Consider the following 25,932-nt stretch of genomic DNA (forward strand, 5'->3'; position numbering starts at 1 on the left):
TGAACCACAGTCTTGCATCACACAGTGGAAACCCCACTCCCTTCAGGGGAGGTACGTGGGCATTCCCACCACACCTAATGGTATTAACCCACTGAACTTGGTGTTTCAGGGGCTCCCCCACCTCCCACAGATCAAGACTGTGACCATCACCTGCACCAAAGGACACTGAAATCACCCACAACCAAGTCTTATCACTGGATCCATGAGTAGTGGTATTTTTCCTTTTTTCCTCTCTTTTCCCCGTTTTTTCTATACCTTTTTCTCATTCTTTTCTTATATATGTATTAAGTATTCTTATACTTTTACGTTGTTATTTCTATGCCTAACCAAAACAGCTACATACCTTCATTCCACAGCAACCAAACAGTTCTAAAATAAACCTGCCATTCCAGTCCAGCAGCCCGTGGAGGACTCCATGCTGAAGCAGGGCTATGTCCAAAGGAGGCTGTGACACTGTAGGAAGCCTACAGTGGAGCAGGCCCCTGGCAGGACTTCTGCCCTGTGGAGAGGAGCCCATGCTGGAAGAGGTTTGCTGGCAGGACTTGTGATGCCATGGGGGACCCATGCTGGAGCAGAGGAAGTGAGAGGAGCCCTCCCCAAGGAAGATGGAGCAGCAGAGTCAGCATGTGATGGACTCAGCCCCCATTCCTCATCCCCCTGTGCAGCTGCTGGGGAGGGAGAGAAAATCATCAGTAAAGTTGAGCCTGGGAAGAAGGGAAGGGTGACTGGAATTAACATTTGATTTTATTTCTCATTATCCTACTCTGATACAATTGGTAATAAATTAAACTGGTTTCCCCAAGTCAGGTCTGTTTTGCCCACGACAGTAACTGGTGAGGGATCTCTCCCTACCCTCATCTCAACCCACAAACCTTTCATTGTATTTTCTCTTCCCTGTCCAGAAGAGGAAGGCAGTGATGGGGCAGCTTTGGTGGGCACCTGGCACCCATCACACATAACACAACAGACAGGACTTTTTGCAGAAAAGACAAACATGATTCCACTCCATTATCACCCTTTTATTGGTAAAAGGACAGATCTTGACAGTGGAGAAAAAAGGATGTTTCACAAGGAGAACAGGAAGTAGCTTCTACTGGTCTTTCAATTCCTTCAGTCTTCTGATAGCAGATTTGACTGTCACTGCAGAGGTGGTACTGGAGGAAGAAGCAGAGTCATTTGCATGTGGCACAACAACTGTGCTGGTGTTGGGGTTTTTTTTTGAGAAAGCACTAATCATTTCAAATTGTTATCATCTGCTTGCATTGTCAAACAGGGTCTAACTCCACTTATTTTCCTGACAACAAAGCGTAGGCCTCAATCCACAAAGCACATGCAACTTCACAGGCTACATCCCAACCCAAATTTCCCAGTCATGCACCCACCACGTGCACAAATGTGTGGGCTCAGATCCCTCACAACTGCTACATGTGGGGCAAGAGTGTCTTCTACAGAATTGTGGGGGAAAGAGAGCAAAGAAAGGGAGTAAGCAACAGCACCCTCACAATAAAGGTTATTATGATTCAATTTTTTTGCTTCTACAACAAAAGGAAAACATGAAAATAATTTTTCTTGGAGTAAATCTGGTTTTGCCTATTGCAAACAATAGCAATCAAATTGCCTTTGATCCACAGCAATCAAATTTTAACAGAACAAGCAACTCCCCCCATCACTAACTCAAGACAGATATACTTAATGGTTAGAAGGTCAAAATTTTAAAAAATAAATAAAAAGTCAAAAACTGTATTATGCCTCAGCTATATGAGAATAAATGCTGACAGGAGCTTCTTCATTTCCTTACTTGTAAGTCCAGGCACCACCAGCAACTGTCTTCATGCATGACCCACAGTGCCAGATACCCACAGCCTTCCTCTTCATTTTGGTCTGGAATAGAAGGAAAAAAAAAATCCCTCTCCATCAGCTGAAAAAGCCAAACAACAAACTTCAAGCAAGGACTTCAGCATCACAACACAGCACTCCTATAAGGCAAGTTAAGGCAAGAAAGAGTCAGGGAAACCTTTTACTCAAATTCTGCAGAACAGGGAAAGTCCTTCTGAAACACCTTCTATTCAGATATACACTCGGACATTTCTAAAGGCATCATCAAAAATTCACCTTATTTTGAAGGAGAAAAATAGTAAGGAGTTAACTTGGTCATAACAACCGATATTCTCACCTGGTTTGGTGACTCAGGGAACACCACTGTTCCCAGGACTCCCTGGGCAATCCCAGATTGCTCTAACCCAGACCCACTTCAAACAGCATCAAAAGAGTGAGCGGTGCATACTGAACTCCCTCCCCCATGCAAGTACCCATCACTTTGCAGAGGTGACAAGAGGTTTGCCCACACCTATGCCTGATTTAGGCAGCTCTACAGACAAGATTATGAACCTTCTCACTTCATAAGTGAAAGGCAGTAAGTTAAAAACAAACAAAAAACCAACACCAAATCAAAGCAAGAAAACCCCATGATGAAAATGTTTTTAAGTTTCCAGCCACTTTAAAGATTCCTACTCTACAGCTATCAATAAAAAATATCTGTGCAAAGCATAAGCTGATGGGCCTTTCAAACTGTCAAACACCAGATTTAACAGTGAATTTTAATTATGTACACATGCAGGTAAGATTACTTCCTATCAGAAATTCCTCCCCATACAGAGTTATACAGCACACAGAACTAAGCAACTGCCATGAAAAGTTAAAAGTGAGAAAAGCAAGCTCTCTTCCTCCTCCAGGTATGCTGTAAAAAGTTACTGAAGGGGAAAAAAAAAAGCTCAAGTCAAGCCTTAATTACCAAAACAACAAGTGTGATGCTTTAGTTCTGTCAGGTCTATTTTATTAATTACATAAAACATACCATATGGCAACATTGGCCACTCTTTTGTATAACGAAATGTAATCTATGTTTGTTTTAATTTAATTTATGTTTGTTTTCATGTAACTACCACTAAAATGCATGTGAAATGTCTACTCTCTCTTTTTCAAGGACTCTGACAGTAGCCCAAAGCTCACCACACACTAGTCCCTGTCTCAGAACTCAGCATGTTTCTCTTTAGTACAAGTTACTGAAAGCATCAAATCACCTTTCTAGCATCAATAACAATGTGATTTTTAAAGACTTTTGGGGGGCAGGGAGATCTCTCACCTTGCCACAGAAAGAGCAGGTATACTTGGCATGCTGGCTGATTTCAATCTTCTTCACCATTTTCCTAAGGGACGCACCGTAACGGGTCCCATATTTACCCACGATCCCGACCTTCTTGGTGCGCTTGGCCTGTTGGGAGGCAAACCAGGGTAAGCTTCAACCCCACAAGGACAGGCTTCTCCTCGCTGCTCCCCCCTCCTCTCCTGTCACCTGAGTGCTGAGCATCCTAAAGCCGGGCTGCAGCCTCCCCCTGCCGCTGGGAAAACTGAGTATTCAGAGTCATGGAATGGGTCAGGTTGGAAGGGACCTCAGTGGTCACCTGGTCCAACCTCCCTGCTCAAGTAAGACGGTCCCAGAGCACACGGCACAGGACTGCATCCAGACGGTTCCTGAGTATATCCAGTGAGGGATACTCCACACCCTCTCTGGGCAGCCTATTCCAGTGCACGGTCACTGCACAGTAAAGAAGTTCTTCCTCGTGTTCACGGGGACCTTCCTGCACATCAGTTTCTGCTCGTTTGTCCTACTGCTTGGCACCACCGAGAAGAGCCTGGCTCCAGCCTCTTGACGGCCCCCTTTAGATATTCGTACACTATTTTAGTTATTTAATAATAATATATTTATATAATAAAATCCCCTCCTAATCGCCTCTTAAGAGGCTGAACAGGCCCAACTCCCTCAGTCTGTGCTCATCAGAGAGCTGTTCCAGTCCTCCAATCCTCCTCGTTGCCCTCCCCTGGAGCATTAGTGATGAAATGCCGCCGGACTGGCGCTGCTGCAGCCTCCCAGCTCCTGCCGGGGCACTTCGGGCAGCGGTGCGGCCGCCAAGCCCGAGCAGAGCCCCGTCCCTCCCGAGGCCAGCCGGCGGTGGCATGGAGCGCCGCCGCCCCTCTCTCCCCCGCGCCCCGGCTGCCATTCCCCTCACCCAGGCCGCCTCCCCCGGGCGAAGCGCGCCGCTGTCGCAGCGAAGCGCGGAGCCGGGGCCTGCTGGGGGACGCGGCGCACCCCCGGCCCCAGCCCCGGCCCCGGGCTGCCCCGGGCTGCTCCGGGCGCGCCCCGCGGGCTCAGCGCGGCGGCCCCAGCGCGGATGGCGGCGGATGGCGGCGGACGAGCCCGGCCCCACTCACCATCTTCCCCCGGCGCCGACGCGAAGAGGGAGCCGCAGTGCGCAGGCGCGGGCGGGCCGGCGCGGCCGGAAGTGACGGCGCAGGCCGGGCGGGAGGCGGCCCCGGGGGCTCGGGGCTGGCCGCGGGGCGGGGGCGCACCGAGGCCCGGGTCAGCCGGAACGGGAGCAAGGGCGGCCTTAGTGTTGGCACAGAGGTTGTGGAGGCTCCCTCACTGGAGATTCTTCTGAACCGTCCGGTTGCAGCCCTGTGCCGTGTGCTCTGGGACGGCCCTGCTTGAGCAGGGGGGTTGGACCAGATGAGCACCGTGGTCCCTTCCAGCCTGAGCCATCCTGCGGAACGCAGTGTGAGACCCGGGCGGTGCATGAGCGCCAGCACCGCCGCAGCTCACAGTCCTGGGGTTCCACCGAGGGAGGTCACAGCAGAACAGGAGAAGGGGCAGTTCCATTCACTCACCTCGTTTTTAAAGATAGTAAACAGCAGGTAGATGTCAAAACGGGGACAGAAAACATGACCAGAACTGCAGAACAAGTAAATAATAATGAATAAATATAAAAATCAATGAGGATGAATTCTTACCGTAAAACATACCAGCCCTAAACCATGAGATCTCAATAATTTTGGCATCAGGTCAGGTCAAGGCAACTTCCTAATTTCCTTGAGTTTGCCCAGTGCTGACACAACCAGCCCCAAAAGCCCTTGTGTGTCGCTGCAGGGGTGATTCCCAGCATCAAAACACAGCGAGAAAAATACACCAATGCCACCGAGCTGCAATGCTTGTTAAGGGGATTAGCAACCCATTAACCTCTATTAAGAAATGTAATCCAGTTAGCCTGAGAGCTTTTTGATATGCAGAGCCAGCTACGGTTCATCCCCCTCCTGCCAGGAGCGGGCTGGAGCTTCCCAGTCCACCTAGAGAAACTGTCCCCAGGTACTTGTTGCAGGTAATTTTCCTCCATACCCACCCTGGCTGCCTCAACCCATGACAGCCCTCTTCGCTTGCAGTCTATTTAGTTAAGAGGGAATCAAGGAATCAAGTGTACCCTACCACTGTGTTACTTTCCCTGGCTGGGGTCTGTACTTCAGGGGCTGCTCAGGGACAGATGTCACCTCCCCTCTTGGCTCTTGCTTTGAGGGTTTGAACACTGACATTTTTAATTCCCTCTGTCATGCCAAGCTTCATCCCTGCAAGCTCTTCTGGGAGCTGGTGCCAGAGCAGTGTTTGAGATGAGGGCTCAGCAAGGCTTTAGGCAATGGTATTTATATCTCCCTCAGTTGAATCAAAATCTCATTTGATATATCCTAGGAATATATTTGCCCTTTTCAGATCCTCGTCATAATGATGACTCACAGGATACAGCTTTGATACCAACATATTAGAAAACTGAAAAGAAAAAGTAAGTTCCTCTGGCTGCTTAGTGATGATATGGTTAAACAAACATATAAATTGTCAGCCAACACATCCAGAGAACCTACTGCTATTCCCTGGTATCTACAGAGTTCAGGTTTGCTGTGACAGTACAGCACATGGTCATATCCATCATCTACCAGTGTCACAGACAGCTCTGGCAACAACCAAACCCAGCCACCCAGGGTGACAGCCGTTCCCAGCACTGCCAAGGTAAACACGCATTTCCAAGTGACTGAGAAGATGAAGGACACAGACAGGCCAGCACAGCCCTGCCTTGACAGTCCAGCCCCTTGAACTCTTCAGCACATGAAGCTGGCCAGCCTGGGGCATGCAGAACACTTAGTTGGAACTGCTCCAGCTTATTGTTCAGGTATTTTAACCTGTTGTTGCTGTTTTGCCATCCTTCTTGAAAACACACCTTTCTCGAACATGGGTGGGAGCAGGTATCCAGCCACAGTAAGATGCTCCAAGATCCAGTAAGATGGGTCCTTCCCTTTCCTCTACTGGCTTTAGATAATGCCAAAAAAGATACAGCTCTATCATCTTCAGTGGGCAGGTGCGAGAGTCCCCAGGAGTGCTGCATGTTCCTGAGCCTGCCTGTGGGTCTCACTGGCAACCTGCACACTGCCTTGTACAGATTCTCGTCAGCAAGCCTTGGAGATCCTGTCTGAGCCTGCTGCCAGCTGCCCAGCCACCTCCTCACCATATTAATGATGGACTAATGGTGCCATCAGGATAAGGCCTGTAGTCTCTCCACTCCCTTGAAGTAATCACTAACAGCACTTTCCTGCAAGGTTCTTCTCCCCCTTTTCATCTAGTAAGGATAAAGTGAATTTCAAGTGTATTTGAAAAACCTCTGTATCTGTGCAGCAAACCGAGATTTTATGGGTCCTAACAAAGGGAAGGTACACCTAGCATTCTTCTACCAAGGCTGGGATTTACCAACATATGGACAATGAGATGAATCAAAGATGAATGAGTTTGTAAGAAGCAGAATTCTCCAAGGGTACTTTCAATGTATCTTAAGAAAGTAGTTTTGAAATAGCTGTAGCTTTACAAAGAAGATAACTACTTCTATAGGAGACAACAATATGGGTATACAAATAATGTCTTTTGCATTTTTTCTCAGTCAGCAGACAGCAACATTTCTCACCCCTTACTCAGAACAACCCACTTTGCAAGTAGAAAGATCACTCGTCCTACAGATTTAATACTCTGTGTTCAAGATGACAGACATTTAAAAATGTCAAAAAGCGTGTCATCACCTGGCCAGCTGCTGAAGCAAGAGCAGTGCTCATTAACTCTCATCCTCAGACCCAGAGATAAACCATTTCCTGCAGTTGCCCAGTCACAACACCCCTTGCTACTGCTCACACCCCAAAGCACCATCTGCAGTCATGAATGGAAAGCAGTTCTCCACCCAGCACAATTGTACATCCAGCCTGTGGGGCATTTCCATGACGACACCAGCTGAAAATGGAACAATCAAACCCTTCAATGCAGGAAAAAATACCTAATATCATCAGGTTAATCTTACAGCACAAACATTTTTCTCCTCTGCCTCGCAAGAGAGGTATTTTTTGTCAGTGTCTGGTATTTGCACAGAGCCAAGCACATCACCTCCACAGCACATTAGCTGCTGGCCTCCAGGAGCTCAATGTAAGCCTTCAGTTTGCCACCTTTTCTACAATTACAGCTGTAAAACACAGCTAACTGGGAGATGATAAAATAGAAGAAGTACCAAAAGCTGGGGAATCACAACTTAGAACAACTTTTTATTTAAACAGTTCAGTCCAGAATCACTTTCTTACAAAACGAGCAAAAGGCTGCCTGTGTCCCCCTCCTCATTCATCTGTAGAAATCAGTCTAGTCTTGAAGAAAACACACACACACCTCCCCTCCCTGAGACGTCAGGGTTAATCCCTGGCAGTCAGCACAAGCTTCACCCTCCACTGACAGAAGCAGCACATGCCATGGAGCAGGTCCTAATATTCAGCACGAGGCCAGAGATGAGTGTCCTGAGGCAGGTATCTGCCTAAAACAGTCAATACACACTTACTGGTACGCAGCTACATTACCTAGCTTCAAGGTGGTAACTTGCTCTTTTCCCTCCTCTTCCCCACTTCCACAAAACATCAAGATCTGTCTGGATCTTTTTTCCTCATGGCCAAACTGAATACCCAAGAGCCAATCTGTGAGTGATCCAAGTAAGGGCCAAATTTGCCAGGGAACAAACTCCTAGAAATACAGACTTTTGGAGATGGAAAACTGATTGTTAAAAGCACTCTGCAGCTGCTGAGGAGTTGGTTTTCTTACCAGTTCTGCTTTGGGGACCATTATCTGCTTTTTAAACAGAACAACTGTGGAAGCTGACATGCTGAAACACAGCAGAATGACACTTTCCCATGTCCATTCAGTCACTGGCAAAACCAGGACTGACTGCAAACCCTGCAGGCTGCCAGGTGTGCACTGCACATCTGTCACACTGTCAGACTGCCTTCTCATCCTTTGAGATGAAACATGCCAGAGATACAGAAAACTTCAAGTCTTTTATTTTCAAAAACTCAAAAAATAATACGTGATTGCTTTTGGTTTTTCTTTTTTAATTAAAAAAAAATCTCGTAGCTGCCATCTCTTTTGCTGTCACCATTTACTCTTTGAAAAACTCCTCAATACGCCGCTTTTTTTTGGGACTCACTGAACATGTCTCTGCTTCTCTGTCTTGCAAAGCACTCCCAGAGTCAAACTCACAGCCAGCATCAGCTGCCTCCAAAAACCAAACATCATCAGTGTCATCTCTGCTCTCAGAGAAGGTCTTCTGGAAAAGGTCATAGATCGTCTTCTGCTTTGGATCTGGCTGAGGAAACAGAACAGAACGGGATCTGCATCCACACTGTCGTGTAAAACACGGTAAGCAAAATCAGAGGACACTCCCCTTACACAGTGTGTATAGATCATACCATATACGATACACACACATATGTATCTCATACATACATACTCAAAGACATATGACATGGAGGCTAAGAGGCCTCCTTGCAAGTAACAGGCTTGGAACCTCTGTGGAGAGTCCAAGTCAAGGTGTGGATCCTGGGAGGAGTTGAACAATCCGGTCTGCGGCATTAAAGGCAGAACAGGTGTAAGGTCACCTGTGCCAATCTAGATGTACACAAGCCAAAGCCCATTCAGCCTCTCCCAGGGACCACCAATATTCTTTCAGGTCAATTACCTTAGCATAGTAATTAGTTGACTCAGCTGTTTCGGAGAAATTGGTTTCTGAAAGACCAGCTTCGCCCAGCACTTTGATTTTCTCCTGAATCATTGGCCTAGGAGTGATAAACAGATATTACTGAAAGGAGAAATGTATCATCAAGGGCACTGCTTCATTTACTATGGGTAGATTAAAAAAGGATACAGCTGGGTATAAAGACAGCTTTTCTACCAAAGTTTGTTTGTTCCTTAACCTGTCCTGCTCTTGTTTATCATCACTTGCATGCTGTCTTGGGATATCAATCAATTAAATTGGTAACAATCAGAGGATTTGGGGCTATAAACATTTGGAGAACACACACATCCAATAGAGAAACTAGTTGACTGAGGCAACACCAGTGGTATGAAGTCAGAACAAGAAGATGCAGCTAAAAGGGGTTCCGAGTAGCCTGTGTGCTCAGTCTCCAATGCAAGCAATGGTAAGCCCCAACAACAAATGTATCAGCATTTCAAGGATAACTCCCAATGTACAGCAGGAGAAAGAATCCATCACTGGCCCAAAAGGCCAAGAGGTCCCAGCCACACCTGCAAACTGGGCACTGAAAGATCCAAGGCCACGGCACAATTAATGCATTTACCAAATAGCCTCGTCCTCTTGTTCTTTGTCCTGTCTTGAAAAAGATGCCACTGTCCTTTTGAGAGCTGTATTTCTTCCCCATTAAGCACTAATGACTGCACAGACAGCATTTCACAAATAAAGGCAGAATTACTGTCATTAACTTTCCATGAAATTTGGGTGATGCATCAGTTTCCAGATCTTTGCATTGTATGGGTTATAATTACTTGCCATCATTATATTCTGGGAACTGCACAAGTTCACTTAGTTCATTCATTCCTTTAAACAAGGTAATAAAGATGTAATTTTGGACTTTAAATGAACCAGCTGGTGGATAATTTCTTTCCATCATTTGCAGGTCAGTTCCCTTGCAGCACTAAAGATTCCTCAGATCCTCCCTGCCCCCAGATGTCAGATTCCCCAGCCCTAAGGACTAATGTTCACTGGTAACTCCCACTGCAGCCAAAAAGGCTCATACCACAACTATCCAGAGGTGGGTCAATAGCACCTTTTTAATCCATCTGAAGGGCTCACTGAAGAGCAAGAGGAAGGCAACAGTGCAGTCCTCCTCCACAGCTCCCTATCCAAGCACTCAGCAGCCAGCTTGCTCCTCAGACCTGATCTGCAATACATTGAACCATCTCCAGCGTCTGCTGACTTTGTTTGGAAGTCTCAGCACTTTACAGTACCCCAACACAGGAATGTTCTGGGCTGTTATCTAAGACAATTCCTCCTCCTTACAAGGAGACTGGGAAGGTTTTAGATGCCTTAGCTCTCCCAGAAATTTCTCTTAAGAGCCCTTTCTTTGTCAGGTGACTACTTTTATTCCTCCTGCTTGTCAGCCACTTAGTCATGTCCACTGCAGCCAGGCCACATCACCAGCTCGAAGCAGCCCTGACTGGCACATATTGATCCTCCCCTCACAGGCTGTGGAAATCAGCACTAGCATTAACCCCTCACACCACATATGTGACAAGCAGTGGAAACAGGTGGCAGGAGAACCAAAGTGTCTGCCTCCCTTCTTACCATAAGTAGTCATCTGCTGTGCCTTTAGCCACCAGGTAGTGAACATTAACGGAGCTGGTCTGTCCAATTCGATGTGCCCGATCTTCTGCTTGGATCAAAATCTTAACGCAAAAACATGACAAATAAAAAGGGAGAACTGCAACATCTAAGAAATAGTGTAAGCACCAGAGAACAGGAAGATCTCATTTCTTCTGCTTAGCAACTCTTTCTTATCTGGATCCTGTCCAGACCTGTATTCTCAAACAGACTAAGCCAAGAAGCAATCTGGTACACGAGGTTCCCAAAACGCACTGAGCAATTTTCCAAAGTAGAGGTCAGCACTGATGATGGACCCTTTCAGGTCTTGGCTGGGCAAACACTTAAGAGCTCTGTCAAATTAAGACAGAAGCGTGTTTCCCTTTTGTGTCACCTTCCCCTGCCAGCAAGCTGTGTAAACCAGCCTCACAGGTTCAAGCCCAGGCACCTGTGGTTGCAGAGCCAGCAGACATGACAGAAAGAAAGAGAAAAACCCTAGAGAAAGTCACCTGCCACATTTCCTAATTACCAACATTTCTGCTCTCTGGGGAACATCCAACCCCTGTCCCCTCCAGGACACTTACCCCTGGGTTCCAGAAGAGCTCTGCAAACACCACCAGATCTGCAGCAGACAATGTCAGGCCCATGTTTGCAGCAGTGAGGGAAAGGACAGCCACAGCCTGCTTCTCTGAGAACTGGAACTTCTGGCACAGAGACTGCCGCTCAGCTGAAGATGTGGAGCCATCAATGCGAATGTGCTCAACGTGCTGTGAAAAGGCAGAAGATACTGTTTAGAGACCTGGTGTCCCCTTTCTTGTATACTCCTTCCATGTTTTAGTGGATTCCATACCCAATGCTGCCACTGAGCAAAGTCACCAGTGTCACTGTGGGTTATAGTCTGGAATGTTATCTTAAACCATTCTTCATGCTGCCCCAGCATGACCCAGAATGCTTTAGGAGCACCCATGGAAATCTCACATGAAAAGTTAGACAAACAATTTTGAAGTCAAGAGTAATGATTGGCAGCTCTATCAAGTCTCCCTGCAGTATCTTAGTTCAAAAATGTAAGAGTACCACAGAGGTAAAGGCAGGCAGGGATGGTGGGCTTAGGTAGTCACATTCTCCCTCTGAGGAAAGCCTGGAGAACAATGGCCACACAGAGTAACACTCCTCTAAGAATTCACAAGCTGCAGGGCAGACAGTGGAATTAAAGAACATTAAATACAATAAAAGCCATTCAGCTAATACAAAGTGCATCCTGTGAGGCATTCACCCCGACAGCTCAGCTCCCTTGGTGAAGGGCACACTCAGAAGCACAGCAAGTAGAAATTACCTCTGTCACTAACTGTGACAGACATAATAAACTATCTGACCAGCCATAAATCCAGGAGGCTCTTCAACAGCTCTGAAGCTAGAACAGTGATAAAGTTAAGACAAATCAGTCAGTCACTTACTTTCTTCTTCAGCTCTACAACTACTGCATCCAGCATTATCTTGTGATGAGCAAACACCAGAAATTTATTATTCCCACTTTCCAGTAACTCCAGGATGTATTCTCTACATGAAAAAGGAAAAACACCAAACACTATAAGATTATGTGCTGAGAGAATACAGACTTTGCTCACAACAAATTTTGAAGATAGTGCCCATCTATACACAGACACCAGGAAACAGGCTAGCACAAAAAGCTGCAGTAAAGTGCAAGTAGCAAGTCAAGTCTTCTATAGATTAAAATATGGAAAGGCAAATTCCCTAATTTTTTCTTCATCACAGGAGATAGCTGCCTACATTATACTTGGGTACCAAAGAGAATCAGTTTATTGTATCATACTTGGAACATGACATCCCAGGCCAATCAACTGAAGCCCATCTATACTTAATTACAATCTCACTCACTCATCTGTATTTCTAAATACACTAAAATAATCTGTATGCAGTTAAAACTTCCTGGGTTTACTTGGAATTGTTTTTATAACAGAAGAAAAGATCTCTAAACACATTGATCAGAAAAAAACCACCTTTTCTTGCAATGGCTCCCATTGACAATTTACTCCAGCTTAAGAATCTAAATTCCTCATCCTATTTCTAGGAGTTATCCACATGCATATAGGCTAATGGCCAATGAAAGGCAACAAGACTCCTTTTAAATGCACTTAAATGAAAACATCTAGCTTTTCCCATGGACTAGGAGCACAGCTACAGAACCCATTTCTATGTAGTAGCTTGTGTTACAATCAGGTCAGCTAGAGCCTGAGGAACACCTATAAGCCCATACAGATGATACAAATGTCATCTTTTCTTTGGAACAGCAAAGTTGTTGTGAAGATCAGAAATACCAAGACCTTTGCTAAATACAACACATCTTAGGTCAGCAGCAACTGTCACTGAAAAAGACCAAGAAGGATTTCCAGCACTGTATTAAGATGGCAGACAACTCTGCAGGGTTCATAATGTTCAGATCCCCATTACATGACAGTATCATTTAACAAAGAAATCTGGGAGAGAAGTGGGACTGCTGGATTTTAAAACAAATATCAAAGTGAACATTCAGAGTAGTGAGCAGATGCCAACCAACACATCACAATTATTTTATATCTCATTCCCCCATTCTATTTAAGAAATGGCATGTAATTTCAATGGAAGCAATGGAAGATGTGTCATCAAGGGTTAAGACATGGAAAGTGATCACAGGACAGTACCATTAGTACAGACAGTACTGTACCTTAGCAGTTGGTACTAACTGATATTTTAAATGCTACTAAACCCCAGAAAAAAATGGACTACTTCCTACCAGAGAGTCAAGTAAACAGCACTTCATGGTTTTATATTCAGTTCATACTTGCAACTGAAATAAAAAGAAGAAACTCTTCTAACTGTTCACTAACATAAAAGGAAGAAACTCTCCTACAGAAGTGAATGCTGGGACTATGAAGTGCAGTTCTGTGCCAAACAGGCAAATTTTGTGGCAAGGTCTGCGACTGAAATCACACAGTGCACATCAGTTGGTCCTTACATTTGGAGAGCTGTGGAAAGTAAACCATTTTTATATTATTAGCATACTACTTATGAGAAAGTTATGCTATGACCTAAAGCAATTCTTTTGCAGTCCCAGCAAAAAGGCTAAGGATGAAAGGGCACAGAAAGAAATTATTTCTAGGGAAGAGAGAGTTAAAAGCACACCTGTGGTACAAAACTTTTGCTACTGAGGTCCCATGTGAGCCCTGCGGAAGAGGCAAGAACTTCAGTAGGAGCTTTGAGATTCCTAAAGTACACTACAATTAAAGCTTAGCCCATCTCATAAGCTTTTTGGTTCAGGACTCCTGCTGCAGCAGAACTGCAGCATTTGTTTTCTCAAATTCTGTTGATGCTTTTAGTTTCATTATTCCCCTGCTCCTTAAACTGAAATAGGGTCCAGACCAGGGAATTTGATCCAAGTCCAAAACACAAAGTCATTTTAAATGGTTCAAATGACAGTTTAGATCTGTATCTGGAATGAAATCAGAAGACTTATTCAGCGAAAGAACTCCAAGAGAAGAAAATGTTTAGTGCATTGTAATTACAATCAAGTTTTTCTAGGCTGACTTGAGGCTATGCTTCATGTGCCTGCACTGTTATCTCTAGGGCACTGTCTCCCTGTTCTCAGCAGAAAAAACCACATTTTAGCAGGCAAGAATGAGGCAATGACACAGCACTTACACGACTGAGCGGATTTTAGCTTCTGCTGTTCTGCTGAAGAAGACAAGAAGAGCTTCCTTCTCCTGTTGTTTCTGTAGAAGGAAAAGATAAACAAATTTCAGTCTCAAAAATGCCTTTTCTCCTTCTTGCTTACAGATCTGGGATGTCTGCTGCTGCCAATAAACACTTTGCTAGGAAAAAAATCAGTCTAAAAAAGCACAGCAATAGAGGCCTGGTGGGGAAAGTCTCCTACTCGCCATTGGGTACGGCAGATACTCACACAGTCCTGACACCTCCCTGCCTACCTCCCACTCAACTCCTACAAGTTGGATGACAAGTGTATCACAAATGCAGTTTTAGTTGAGAAAGCGTGTCCCAACTAAAATGGCAAGGAAAAACCCCTATGTTCTGTAAGAACTGTATTAGCAACCTAGGAGCCTAGAACATGCATTTTCCACCCATACAAGGAAAACAAACAAGGAAAGCAAAAATAAACCCTTCACATTTTTGGCTACTGCTCTGTTCACTACACAGCTCCAATCAAGGCTGTTTTTGTAGGCTGAATGAGTGGCTAGACAGGAGAGTAAGTAGAGAGGCAAGAGATATGGAAGACAATTAGAAGTTACTAACAAGAGAGAAAAAAAGAGGGGAAAATGGTATTTCACACAAAGGGACAATGTAGACCACTTAGATCAAATCAAGCTGAGCTAGTTTTGATTGTGCTGTACACTCATTTAAAACTGTGCCTTCACATAAGGTATGGCTCTGACCTTCTTGGAACTCAGGGTACTGTTTGTTCACTGATGTTTTTAAATAAAAGTACCTGAAATAGCAATGGCTCATCATGAAAATAGTTTCTGACTTACACTTTCATATCCTTTGGCCATCTTCTTTGCTTCAGCTGCCAAGACAGCTTTGGTCTTTGCACTAATGCCTTCAGGAGCTACCACAACCATTTTGCGTTGCTTTGCTGGAAGCTGGGAAAGCACATCTGATTTCAAACGTCGGATCATGATGGACTCCTCCAGCAAAATCTTCAGTTCAGTTAAGTTGGATGATCCAGAGTAGTCCCAACCCCATGGCATCTGGGAAAGATCAAAGCAGTTATCAGTGTCAAACCTATAAGAGAACTGCTCTGCAGGTAATCCAAAAGCAGAATAAATTTCCAGGGAAACTGGACAAGGCAAGAACTTGACAGTTCACAGGAGATTTGACAAAAATGGCAATAAGGTAGAAACATACAAACTAATCCACCCAACATGAAAAGATTACTTACAAGTTTCCCTTTTTCCTATCTGCAAGAGCTCAGGGAGGTGCAGGGAAGAAGACTATGCAGAAAGGTGGCAAGGATTCCTGCTGCAGCCCTGTGCCCTGGTATTCACTCTCACACAGCAAGGTGTTGCTGCTCTCCACCTGCAGCATTGAGCAGGCCAAAAGGACTCACTGCAGTTCTGTGCATGCACATATACCTCAGCTTTAAGCAGAGAGACACACAAAAATATTCTCTAACAGCACGAGGACAAACATCCTTAACCCAGATGCCTTCACAGAGTTGTTACACTTGTCTGACATGCTAGGTCAGAACTGCCTGTTCTCCACTGTGACCTGACTCCTGCTCTGCTTCCTGACATACTCTATTTCTGCCATTACCGTGTTTGGCTCAGACTCAAGCAAACCATAAATAAACTGTGGCTCAAAAAACATCACTCCAAACATTGTCTCTTCAAAGCATCATCACTTCAAAGCTCCTCTGAACAAGCCATTCATTTACTCCTCCTTGAAGCACTCCCCTCTGAACCTGGCCTATCCTCCAAGATCCTGTGTGCAGGCAATATACATCTGTTCAGTTAATCTCAGCTCATCACTTCTGCTACCAGTAACCCCATAGCCTATCATTTGTTCTCTGAGAAAGAACAACAGTGGCATCCAAATTGGTACATTCCCCAAAAGAAGCATCTTTCAAACAACTCTCTTATGGAGAAGAGACCAATACAGTTTTAATGCTGAAGCAAGGGAAAAAAAAGAAACCCTTCTGCTTGAATTTCACAAATAAGTATAGGGAATAAAGCTACAGGAATACTGAAAACCAAGGTGGGGAGGGAGGTGAAATCTTCCTCATAGCTCTAATTCTAAGTAATACTGGCAGTGTCCAAAAATACAACTTCTGGTCTTGGAATAACAATCCAAAGTAAACCACTACATATTCCCTCCTGAAATGCACATAATGGAGATGTGAGGAGCCTCAGCACCAACACCTTTGATCGGCTGCTCCGCACTTAGTGTGCTACATTAATTAATAAAATAGATTTAACCTTAAAGATCTATATTGCTTTTGTCTTCCCCAAGAGAAAACTGCTACAACACATAAATGGAAGTAAAAGAGAAAGAAGCTCCGAAGTATTCACTGCATCCTCCACCCTCTCCTAGAATGCACAAGACAAAAAATAAATCACACTAGCCATAAGGTTAGTCAGGCTACTGACTGTATTAAGGGGTGGTGCTTTGATGGAACAGGGGTGAGAACATGCTGTGGGACAGGAAGAGGAGGAATCAAAGAGCTTACAAGCAAGTAAGACCTCTCTGATATCTGAAAGTGAATGTTCCTACTTCAGGTTGAGATAAAACAATCTGCAATTCTATTGCCATATTGTACTGATGTGAACCATTAACTGACTCAGATTCTGGTACTTATGGCCATCATTAAACTCATTTGACTTAATATATTCCTACATAATTATGGCACCATCTGATTAGCTACAGTTGGTTCATTAAAGCAGGAAACAATTCAAACCCTAAACACAAAGCCAATTTGAATCCTGTAGAATTAAAACTTTGGCTCTAACGACAGCCCAGTGGTATAGGGCTGGAGCTAATAAGCCCACCTGGATCTTAGCCAACCCCTCAAAAAAACCAACAAAAAACCAACACTGCTCTGCTTCCCTGAAACCAAGAGTGCAACACAGATGCATCCCTCAGGTCCACGAAAAGCTAGCTCAAGTCTAGCTGGGTTTATTAGCTTTAGGCACTCTGCATGAAAGCTGACATTGCTGAGCCACAGTCTTTATGCTCCCTTTCTGCATTTCTCAGGTTCTGTGGGCCCAGCAGAGCAGATGTACAGAACCAAGAAGGACTGCCCTGGTGCTGTGCCCAGCCTCCAAAGCCCACTGCCCACACTGCTCAGTGCACCAGTAGCTGAGTTGGAGGGATCAACATGATGAGGCTGCTCAGCAAGGCAGCTCCTTGGGCTATCTCATTCCACTTACAAGCCCATGTTTTCCCACCTTCCACTTCCATAACAAGCAAATCATACATATGCTTTGTGTCCACGTAGCCAAACTGACTTCAGAAGAGCAGCATCCTCATAAGGGAAAGAAAAAGGCACACACAGAGCCAAGATACCATCTACTGTCATATTAAAAAGTACATACAGGCAGACTCCCCACAGTATGTTTAGGTTATGTATTTCTTATGGTGCTGGAACAATTTGCAAACAAGGACACATCCTAGCTCTCTGCTGCACCTAGCTAGTTATAGAGATAATTACTTTTGGAATTATGAAAATTTAGCTTAGTATACCCTAATGCAGAGAAGAAAAGAGAGAAAAAAAGAGGGACATTTATTTTGCCAAAATACACATCTGGCTTTGATCCATAACATTCCAGAACACATGCTTCCAACTGTGATTTTCTTACCAAAGTGTTACAGCATCTTACATGAGTCAGTAAACTTATTACAGTGTTAGCAGAAGCTGCCAAACTCTTACAAATTCAGAGCATGTGCTCAGATAGAAATTACTTAATATTTGCCAACATCAGCCAGTTTGAAAAATGAATTCACAGCATGTATTTTGGGAAACAGTCTTGGGATAGCTTGTAAATAACAGGTGACATTTCACTTGCTGCATTTTTAGAAGTACAGATGCTGGAAGGTTGAATTAATAAAAAATTATAAACTTTGGTAACTTTTCTAATCAGATCTGCCAGATATTTGCAGTTTTCTGTCGTAAAATCTTGAAACAGAAACTAGTCAGACTTTAGTTTTAAACTGAATGGATCAGGTTTGCCAATTTTTCTTTAATCCTCTAATGCAATCGGATTTATTATTAATACCAAAACATTTTTACATAACACCTTTCCTCCTTACAGATCTTCAAAAGCCTTGCAAAGCCTCTCTGGTTCTGTGCAATTCTACCCCCACTCATAATGCTCCCAATTTCAGGACAGAGAGAAGAACTTACTTGAGTATTGACAGCAGAAGTACCACAACAGTTCTTCAGAAAGGATACAACTCCTAACACAGTCTCAGGTGAGAGCTGCAGCAACGAATGTGAGGGACACTCTACAGTCATGAGGAAACCAACTACAATCATCCAAACACCTTTTAAATTTATTCATTGCCGAGTGGCAACCCAGTATTCAGCAGACCCGTTTTTTTCTCTAACACTATCTACATCTCTATTTATAGCAGCCCCACTTCTCCAAATAACCAAATTCTTCCTAGGTTCACATTATAATTTACTGACATGAACTGTAACAAAATGTCCCAGGTGAGCATGGAGAAGACCAACAATGTTCAACTGTCTAGGAGAGGCAGGTCAAACGCAGAAACAGAACTGTACTAGAAACCCTGCTGAGGTTTTGAAGGGAAGCTGATACACATTGTGACCTCCATGCTGAGTTTCACTGCAGGTTGAAAAGTCATTTACACTGAACACGCTATTACAACCTGGATCCTGTAAAACTATTTTATTTCTTTTATCCAAGGTTCATGTGCCGCGTAATTGAAATGACAGCTACTTGTGCAGAACTTTATCCTTAACAGGGCTTATCAAACGCCAAACCTACTTAGACTCACATGCTGCAACTTTCCTTTTTACTGCAGAAAACCAAGAAGATTAAACCGTATCTCTTTATTTCCCTCTAGGAAGCATTCTGAAAGGAATGCTCAGAAAGGAATCTTTCCATTTTAAAGATAATGAAGCTTAGCAGAAGATGTGGTCTCTCCCTCTGTCCAATTCCTATTATGGATGGAGACCCAGGACTGATGCTCTGTGATTCTGCAGCCTAATGGCCTTACTCTAATCAATGGCATGAGCACATGACTGCCAAAGCCAATTAAGTGCTCCTCTGACTTGCACATTTGGACTTACATAGAAAAGCACTACACTGGCTATGAAAGCAAAAGTGGGCATTCAGATCTAGGAAAAAGGGGATTCAAGAATTTTATGAGACTGAAGTAAGAATCTTCTTGGTGGAAACTTGGTATATGTTAGCTACCCCAAACAGAAAAGAAAACAAACACAAAAGCCCTACAAATAGCTGTAACTATTTTTATGGCATACACTGATGATGGTCAATTCTTCAGTGAATATTTTTGAACACTGAAGTGGTCATTTGGTGTTTCCAACCACTTTGCTAAGCACTCTGAATTAGAGCTGTAGGGAGATTTGAGTCCTTCTTTTGTGTCTATGCAACCAGCACAGAAGATCCTAGAGCCTCCGTGTACAAGAAGCAGCAGCAAAAGCTCTTCTCTTAGCAGTGTGTGTTCCAACACACACAGCAGCTCTAAGGATGGCAAATCCAAGTGCAGGTGACTTGCCCATACCTTGGCAGCAAGGCAGACATTTGCTATCATGGCTGCAAATGCTGGCTTCCTGCAAAGCTGGCTTCTTGCAATGGTTGGACTCAGTAACTGTGGAAACAACTGCTGAGCAGCTGGCAGAGGGGTTATTTTCAAAATATGCAGAGGATTGCATCCATTTCCTAAATTAGAAGAGGGTGGAATACAAAGATATAGTCTGTAAGTCTTGATTTTTTTACTTACCTGGAGGTATAAAATCCAAAATCCCAAGCAAAAAAGGCCTTTATCAAACAGTGACTAAGACTAGAAAGTGGTTTTTTTGGTTTGTTGTTTTTTGTTTGGGGTTTTTTTTTGGTTCGTTGGTTGGGTTTTTTTGGGATTTTTTTTAAATCAACTAGCCCAAACCTGCAGCTGCTTAAAGGCTCCACAGTTACTCTCTGCCTGTTTAAAAAACTCAGGGGGGCAAGATCTGATAAAAATACGCTCCACTACTGCTTTCATGTCTCAGGTCCACCACTGCAGCACCTCAATCTCCTCAACTTAAGAGCTTTCAAAATGTTACCCTGCACAGAGACTTTCTCAAAAACAGATGTAATATCAGGCAGAAAGAAGAAGGAAGGAAAGAAAAAGCCTCCCCACTTTGCAGAGTCCCAGTCTGCCACTTTCCCACTGAAGTACCTTCCTGGCATCACAGTAGCGCAGTGCGAAGGAGTGGAACTGTGGGAAGAACGTTGGCTGGACAGCGGCGATCTGCGTGTAGAGCTCTGCAGGCCGGGACATGGCCGGCGTTCCCGAAAGCAGGATCACTCTCTTGGCAGCCTGGGAAAGCCAAGCAGGGCATCATAATCGTAACAGCTTTCAACAGAGCAGAACTTAAGAAGTCACCCCAGTCCTGAAAGAAAATCCCAGACCTCCCTGTTCAAGTACCCTAAATGGAAGAGTGCTTCACCTTCGCAGGTACTTTCCACCGTCACTGCCTGAAAACACTAAAGGACAATGCTTCAAACTTCTAGGGAGTAGGACAAACCACACAGTTGCTTAATAACCATCCACATGCTCTCAGGGATGTCCATTTTTACTACACTACTTTCTGAATCAGCATTTACCCACTAGACACATTAATATCTTATGCCTGGCTCAACTTTTCATTTGGAATCAGCTATCAAAGGAAAATGACACGCCCTCTCAGGTACCTCCCCATCTCCAAAATAAATTCTCTCATAATCAACCTGCCACAGCAAGCCAGAAGCACACTGTCTTTCTCACGAAAGCAGAAGAGATACAAAGAAGAAGGATTTTTTTCTTACTTCTTCGTTCATTTTTAAAAAAAATTATACTAGCAGAGAGAAAAAAATGAAGCTCTCTGAAGCAGGGCCAGAAGATCTGATAGCCAATGCTGAGTGTAGGCACAGCTGGCTGGATGCTAGAACATGAGAGAATAAATACAAATCATGTAAGAAGATTGTAAAATGTGTTGTAGGGGAGACAGGAAGAGGGCGGAAAACCTGCATCTAAAGGAGGTGCTTCCAAGAAGTGGAGGAAAAAAATTACACTGTAAGTCTCCAAGATGTACTTCTACCTTCATACCGCCACTATTACCTAATTCTATTATTAGATAAAATATGAATTTCTACTGCTGTAAATTCACATACTGTAGTTAAATTACATGTGCTTTGCAATTTCCTGCATAGTTTAATGCAGGTTCATTAAAATAACAAAGAGATTATTGAGTGACATCTGTACCCACCACTCATTCACATTTAAATGAAAAAGAAAATTAAATTCTTTTATCATTTCACTGAGATCAACAAGTCACCCAAATCTATTCAACTGTTTCATCCACTTACCAACCAAATCTGGTGGAAAAAGAGTTCTGGAAATTATTTCAAGACTCTATCAGCTATTTATATATAGGTTGTGATCAAGATGGGACTTGCCTTCTCCAATAATCCCTATTAAACAGATCAGAGGGAAATGTGATCACCACCAGGATCAGACAATTCCCACAAACATTTAAAAATGCAGGATATTTACTGAACTAAGAGGAGAGGTCGAACCTTTGAACGTGTCCAAAGTAAGAATTAGTTTGCACAAGACAGAGGTGCCTATGCTACTCAAAAGAGGAAGGAGTCACAGAGACCAGACATACCAAATCCCATGAGGAAACAGTGATCAAGCAGCAATTAGGTAATTTTTTTAAATTAAGGTAACACTAGAGGACGACTGAACAGAACCTAGACAATATCTGACACCTTGCAGAAACCTTTGAGGAGGAAACTGGCACTACCCTAAGAAATCTGCTGAAACGCAAGACAAGCAAGTCTCACAAGTGCAAGAAACCTCCAAATTAAACTTGTTCCTCATGGACCAACAGAAGGCAAGTGCCAGAAAAAGGAAAACATGAAGGTCACAGGATTACAGACATCTCATGTAAGAATCAAGCTAAAGCAAGAACACACTCAAAACAGATCAGGGACATAACAAATGCAACATAAACCCAACTGTGTTGAAAGGGTTTATGCTGTTCTCAAGGCTCTTTCAGGGGGTGTTCCCCAGGAGCTGCACAAGATGAGGTTGAAACACTAACTCCCAGTAGTCACAACAATTAGTCAGGCTCCTTACCCAGCCCCTAAATAGGTGTCAAAAGAGAGAATGATGAAGTTACAGGTTATTTGAACTCTAAACTTGTTCAGCTGCTGCTTTGCTGTGTGTAACTTATTTCTGAACAGACAGGGTATTCAACCACTACAAGCTCTTAACCAAGGGCTGTGACATATCTTCTAATTAACCATTTTAAGCAAACTGAAAAGTAAAAAAAAACTCCAATAAAAACAACAACAAAACCAACCAACCAACCAACCCCCAAAATACACTAACTCTACAAGAGCTGTGGAGAACTTCAGAAATTAATTCCAGAAAATTTCATGGAACATAGGTGGTCTAACTCATTATCCCAAAGGTCCCTTTCAGTTTTAAAACCTGTGACAGATGGAGCTCAAGAAAGAATAGAAGAAAAAAAATAAAAAACCTAGGACAACAAATTTCCAAGTGTTGAAGGCTGACTTAAATTCTGGACGAAAGAAATGGCTCCGATTCCCACTTCTTTTTCTAGTGGCAACTCATTTTGAATAGATGCCAATAAAGATTTGCTCCTGCAGAGAAGTCTCTGCTGATCACTGCTTAATTCTTGTTTCCTGCTGAACCCTCTGTGCTGCCAAGAGTAAGCATGTAGCCTCTTCCTTCAAAGGTCTGTAACAATAATATGGAACACCACCACAGAAAATAAGATTGCAGGGGCCAGAAAGGACTTTCTAACAAAATCAGATCTGTTATCAATTGATAATATTTTCACATAGAAGAACTAATACTAGCTGCTCAGCTGCATTTAGGCATGAAGTTCATGGAGCTGGTGGAGACCTGGTCTGCAGTTCTCATTTACTAAGTAGCCTAAGACAAATGTGGCTTTGTAGCATTACACAACACACCAGCAAGAATTAATTCCACAGCTGTGAGAACATTTATAAAAGTCACTTTTGAAAGTCAAAGAATAATTTAAGAAATGATGGCACTTACTTTAGAGGTCAAGACCCAGCAGCCAACAATTCAGAGGGGAGTAGGCAAGGCGAAGGGGTTATGTGACAAACAAATAACTGAACATGCAAACAGCCTCATTAACATACAATGACTGTCTCAGTGTTAAATGAATTTCACAGCATGAGCTCTGCCATATGCTAACAGACTGACATACTTTCTTAAATAAGTGTGGCTGGTTCTGGCTGTACAATTACTCGTGTCCCCAGTTTTTGCTTACGGTGTCATTTTGAACTGCTTAGCTTAAGAATAGCTTATCCTGCAAAATGAAAAATCTGAGAAGGACCGTAATAAAATAATCACCTGATGAAATAGAAGACAGGATAAAGGGGAAGAGTAGCAGCTGCTTTCAGAAGTCTGTTTCTGTACTTGGGCAAGAGATAGAGCTCTGCATTTCAGAAGATGATCCTACAGTAATTATTCAAAAAAATATAAATACTTTTCCCTATTGTTAAGTGACATCTAGACAGATAATGTGTGTCAACCAGCAGTGATAAGCTATGACTGAAGCAAATTAAACTGCCTTCCTGTTCCAAGAAGGAAAAGAAATTGGAAGGTAAGAGCAGATCTGAAGATGAAGACCTGAGGGCCCACAGCTTCTTCAGTTTCAAGATGAAGTTCCTTCTCTCAGCAGGTGACAATAAGGAAAGGTTTATTTATCTAATCCATACAGATCTGTAACACCTAAAGACAGCTCCTGTTTATTTCCTGACAGAAATAAAAATTTTTGTGTTCCCTCCTCACCTTCTACCTTCAGCATGGACCTGTTTCCCTCCACTATTTTTAGTTGCTCTATGGCAACAAGCACAAAAGGTTTAGATTCCAGCCACATGGTGTATTTGGACTCTCATAACAAAACCAAAGACCTTTAACCCTGCAAACTTCAGGATGTGCATCAGACTATTAACTGAAACAGCAGCTCAACGGAACAATCAAATTAGTAATATTACCCACACGTTGGAAAGCAATGCTCATAGAGAGCACAAAGAGTATAAGAACATTTAATGCCGCTGGAATTTATTAGATAGTACCTTTTAGTTCTCAGTTTCCAATGCAATTCTCCACTACTTATTGTCATGCTTCCAAAAAACTCATCCATTTTTCATTGGGACCTTCCCTAGTTTCCATGCCTTGCAGTACTCCACGCAATTCCAGAAGAATAAAGACCATGCAGCACCTTGGCTGGTAAAAATAGGTAGACTCTTTTCCACTCTTGTCCCCAAGAGATCTCACTACAGTTCAGTGAAAAAGTTCTGGTTTGTTTGTTTCTTCTCCATCTACATCCCTGAGGCTTTGCTGTTTTAAGGATATGGGTAGTATCTGTACTCCCTCTCCTATGTTTACGTCTCTGAGCCAGTCTAATCTTAGAAGGAAAAAACAAAATGCTTACAAGAAGTGTAATACTATTGACACTTTCTGCCTGTGAGGGAAGCAGATGCAGGGCAGAGGTGAAGGGAACAACCAGTACTGTCAGTACACCCAGGAGAACTTAGTCCCAAACATGAGACTACAGAAAACAGCAAGATGACAAGTAGGTCCTATTACCAACTGCCACAGCTTTGAATTAGGGGCAAGGACATGCCAGGCCTAACCAGGCCTTTTGGTGACTCGGCCAAAAGGCCCAACACTATGAAGCTATTCTCACTTTGATGCGCATGGAAACAAGACACAAAGACCACTTTGAACACAGCAACCTCTAGCTCTTGAGTACTGTGAGAGGTGCTGCAGCTGGGGACGAATCTCAGGCAGCTGCCAGCACAGACCTGTCAGTGTGAAAGCTGGCTGACTTTGAAAGCAGGATTTTTGCCACATGACCAAACATCAAAGAACTGTTTTCTACTATAGTTTTCAATCAATCCTCCTCCGTAATTCTGCACGGAGGCACACAGACTGTGTGCATACTCTGTCACCTGCTTCCATGTAGGCAGACAGAGCATTCTCCCCCATGTACAAGTCTGCACACCCACAAGTTTGCACATCCACTGGAACATGAAGGGAATAAGAAATATGGCCTAAACATCTTGCTGCTGCTATTTTGCCCTATCTTACTGTTCATGCAGTTCTAAGTTCCTCTCAAAGTCCTATCCACTAACAGTAAATTCAGCATAATGCATCTGTATATTTACTCTGAACTAATGACAACCTGGGGCAAGCCACGAGGCAGCGAGCACAGCCACTGCACACATCCAGCCATTATAAAATTTCTTTCTCTGTCTCAAGTAAAACTTTTCTGTATCCCTGTCAGGGTAGCAGCTACGTATGTCAGAAAAGATACTGAGCGCTGCACACACAAAATTTGTGGCTTTTGTTAATATTAAAAAAATGTCTAGAAATTCCCAACTGACAGGTGACATGTTTAATACATGGCTTGACAATTCCATACCACACTTGCCTGCAATACATACAAGAGAGCAGGAAAAGATGAATTATTACTGAGTGGCTAAAAACACCACTTCATTTTGAAAACCAGTCAATGTCAGAAATTAAAACTAAAATAAGGCTTTAAATGCTGTAACCATGAGCTAAAGATTTCAGAGGTGGA

General features: G+C 43.5%; 2 protein-coding genes across 9 annotated transcripts in view; both read right to left on the bottom strand.

The window, feature by feature from the left end:
• Positions 1-998: 998 nt before the first annotated feature.
• Positions 999-4,361, bottom strand: RPL37A (ribosomal protein L37a). Of its 2 annotated transcripts, none has more exons than XM_032114739.1 (4): positions 4,270-4,361; positions 3,143-3,271; positions 1,799-1,881; positions 999-1,154 (listed from the first exon to the last, which is right to left on the bottom strand). In XM_032114739.1, the coding sequence occupies exons 1-4, from the start codon at positions 4,270-4,272 to the stop codon at positions 1,091-1,093; spliced, it is 279 nt and encodes a 92-aa protein (XP_031970630.1). In that variant the 5' UTR covers positions 4,273-4,361; the 3' UTR covers positions 999-1,090. The 2 variants fall into 2 exon arrangements, with proteins under 2 accessions (XP_031970630.1, XP_031970631.1); XM_032114740.1 differs by lacking the exon at positions 4,270-4,361 and adding an exon at positions 3,353-3,382.
• A 2,155-nt stretch (positions 4,362-6,516) lies between these two features.
• Positions 6,517-25,932, bottom strand: part of SMARCAL1 (SWI/SNF related, matrix associated, actin dependent regulator of chromatin, subfamily a like 1) — a 38,609-nt gene continuing 19,193 nt past the window's right edge. For 4 of the 7 annotated variants that reach the window (XM_032114734.1, XM_032114732.1, XM_032114735.1 and 1 more), the window contains exons 10-17: positions 20,478-20,618; positions 15,086-15,304; positions 14,241-14,311; positions 11,999-12,101; positions 11,129-11,311; positions 10,530-10,630; positions 8,907-9,003; positions 6,522-8,534 (exon numbers count right to left, since the gene is read on the bottom strand). In XM_032114734.1, coding sequence (XP_031970625.1) covers positions 8,328-8,534; positions 8,907-9,003; positions 10,530-10,630; positions 11,129-11,311; positions 11,999-12,101; positions 14,241-14,311; positions 15,086-15,304; positions 20,478-20,618 — 1,122 coding nt within the window. In that variant the 3' untranslated portion in view covers positions 6,522-8,327. Of the gene's footprint in view, positions 8,535-8,906; positions 9,004-10,529; positions 10,631-11,128; positions 11,312-11,998; positions 12,102-14,240; positions 14,312-15,085; positions 15,305-20,477; positions 20,619-25,932 lie in introns of all 7 variants that reach the window. The other 3 variants (XM_032114737.1, XM_032114731.1, XM_032114738.1) reach the window with 3 other exon arrangements.

The sequence above is a fragment of the Corvus moneduloides genome, chromosome 7 (genome assembly GCF_009650955.1).
Source record: "Corvus moneduloides isolate bCorMon1 chromosome 7, bCorMon1.pri, whole genome shotgun sequence".
In the NCBI taxonomy this organism is placed as follows: Eukaryota; Metazoa; Chordata; class Aves; order Passeriformes; family Corvidae; genus Corvus; species Corvus moneduloides.

What these genes read in the sequence shown, in the direction of transcription:
- RPL37A (XM_032114740.1), bottom strand. An exon ending in CCTGCTCTTTCTGTGGCAAG is followed by an intron (nt 1,882 to 3,142) that starts GTGAGAGATCTC and finishes CTTCTATTCCAG; the next exon opens with ACCAAAATGAAGAGGAAGGC. An exon ending in GGTGGTGCCTGGACTTACAA is followed by an intron (nt 1,155 to 1,798) that starts GTAAGGAAATGA and finishes TTCTTCCTCCAG; the next exon opens with TACCACCTCTGCAGTGACAG.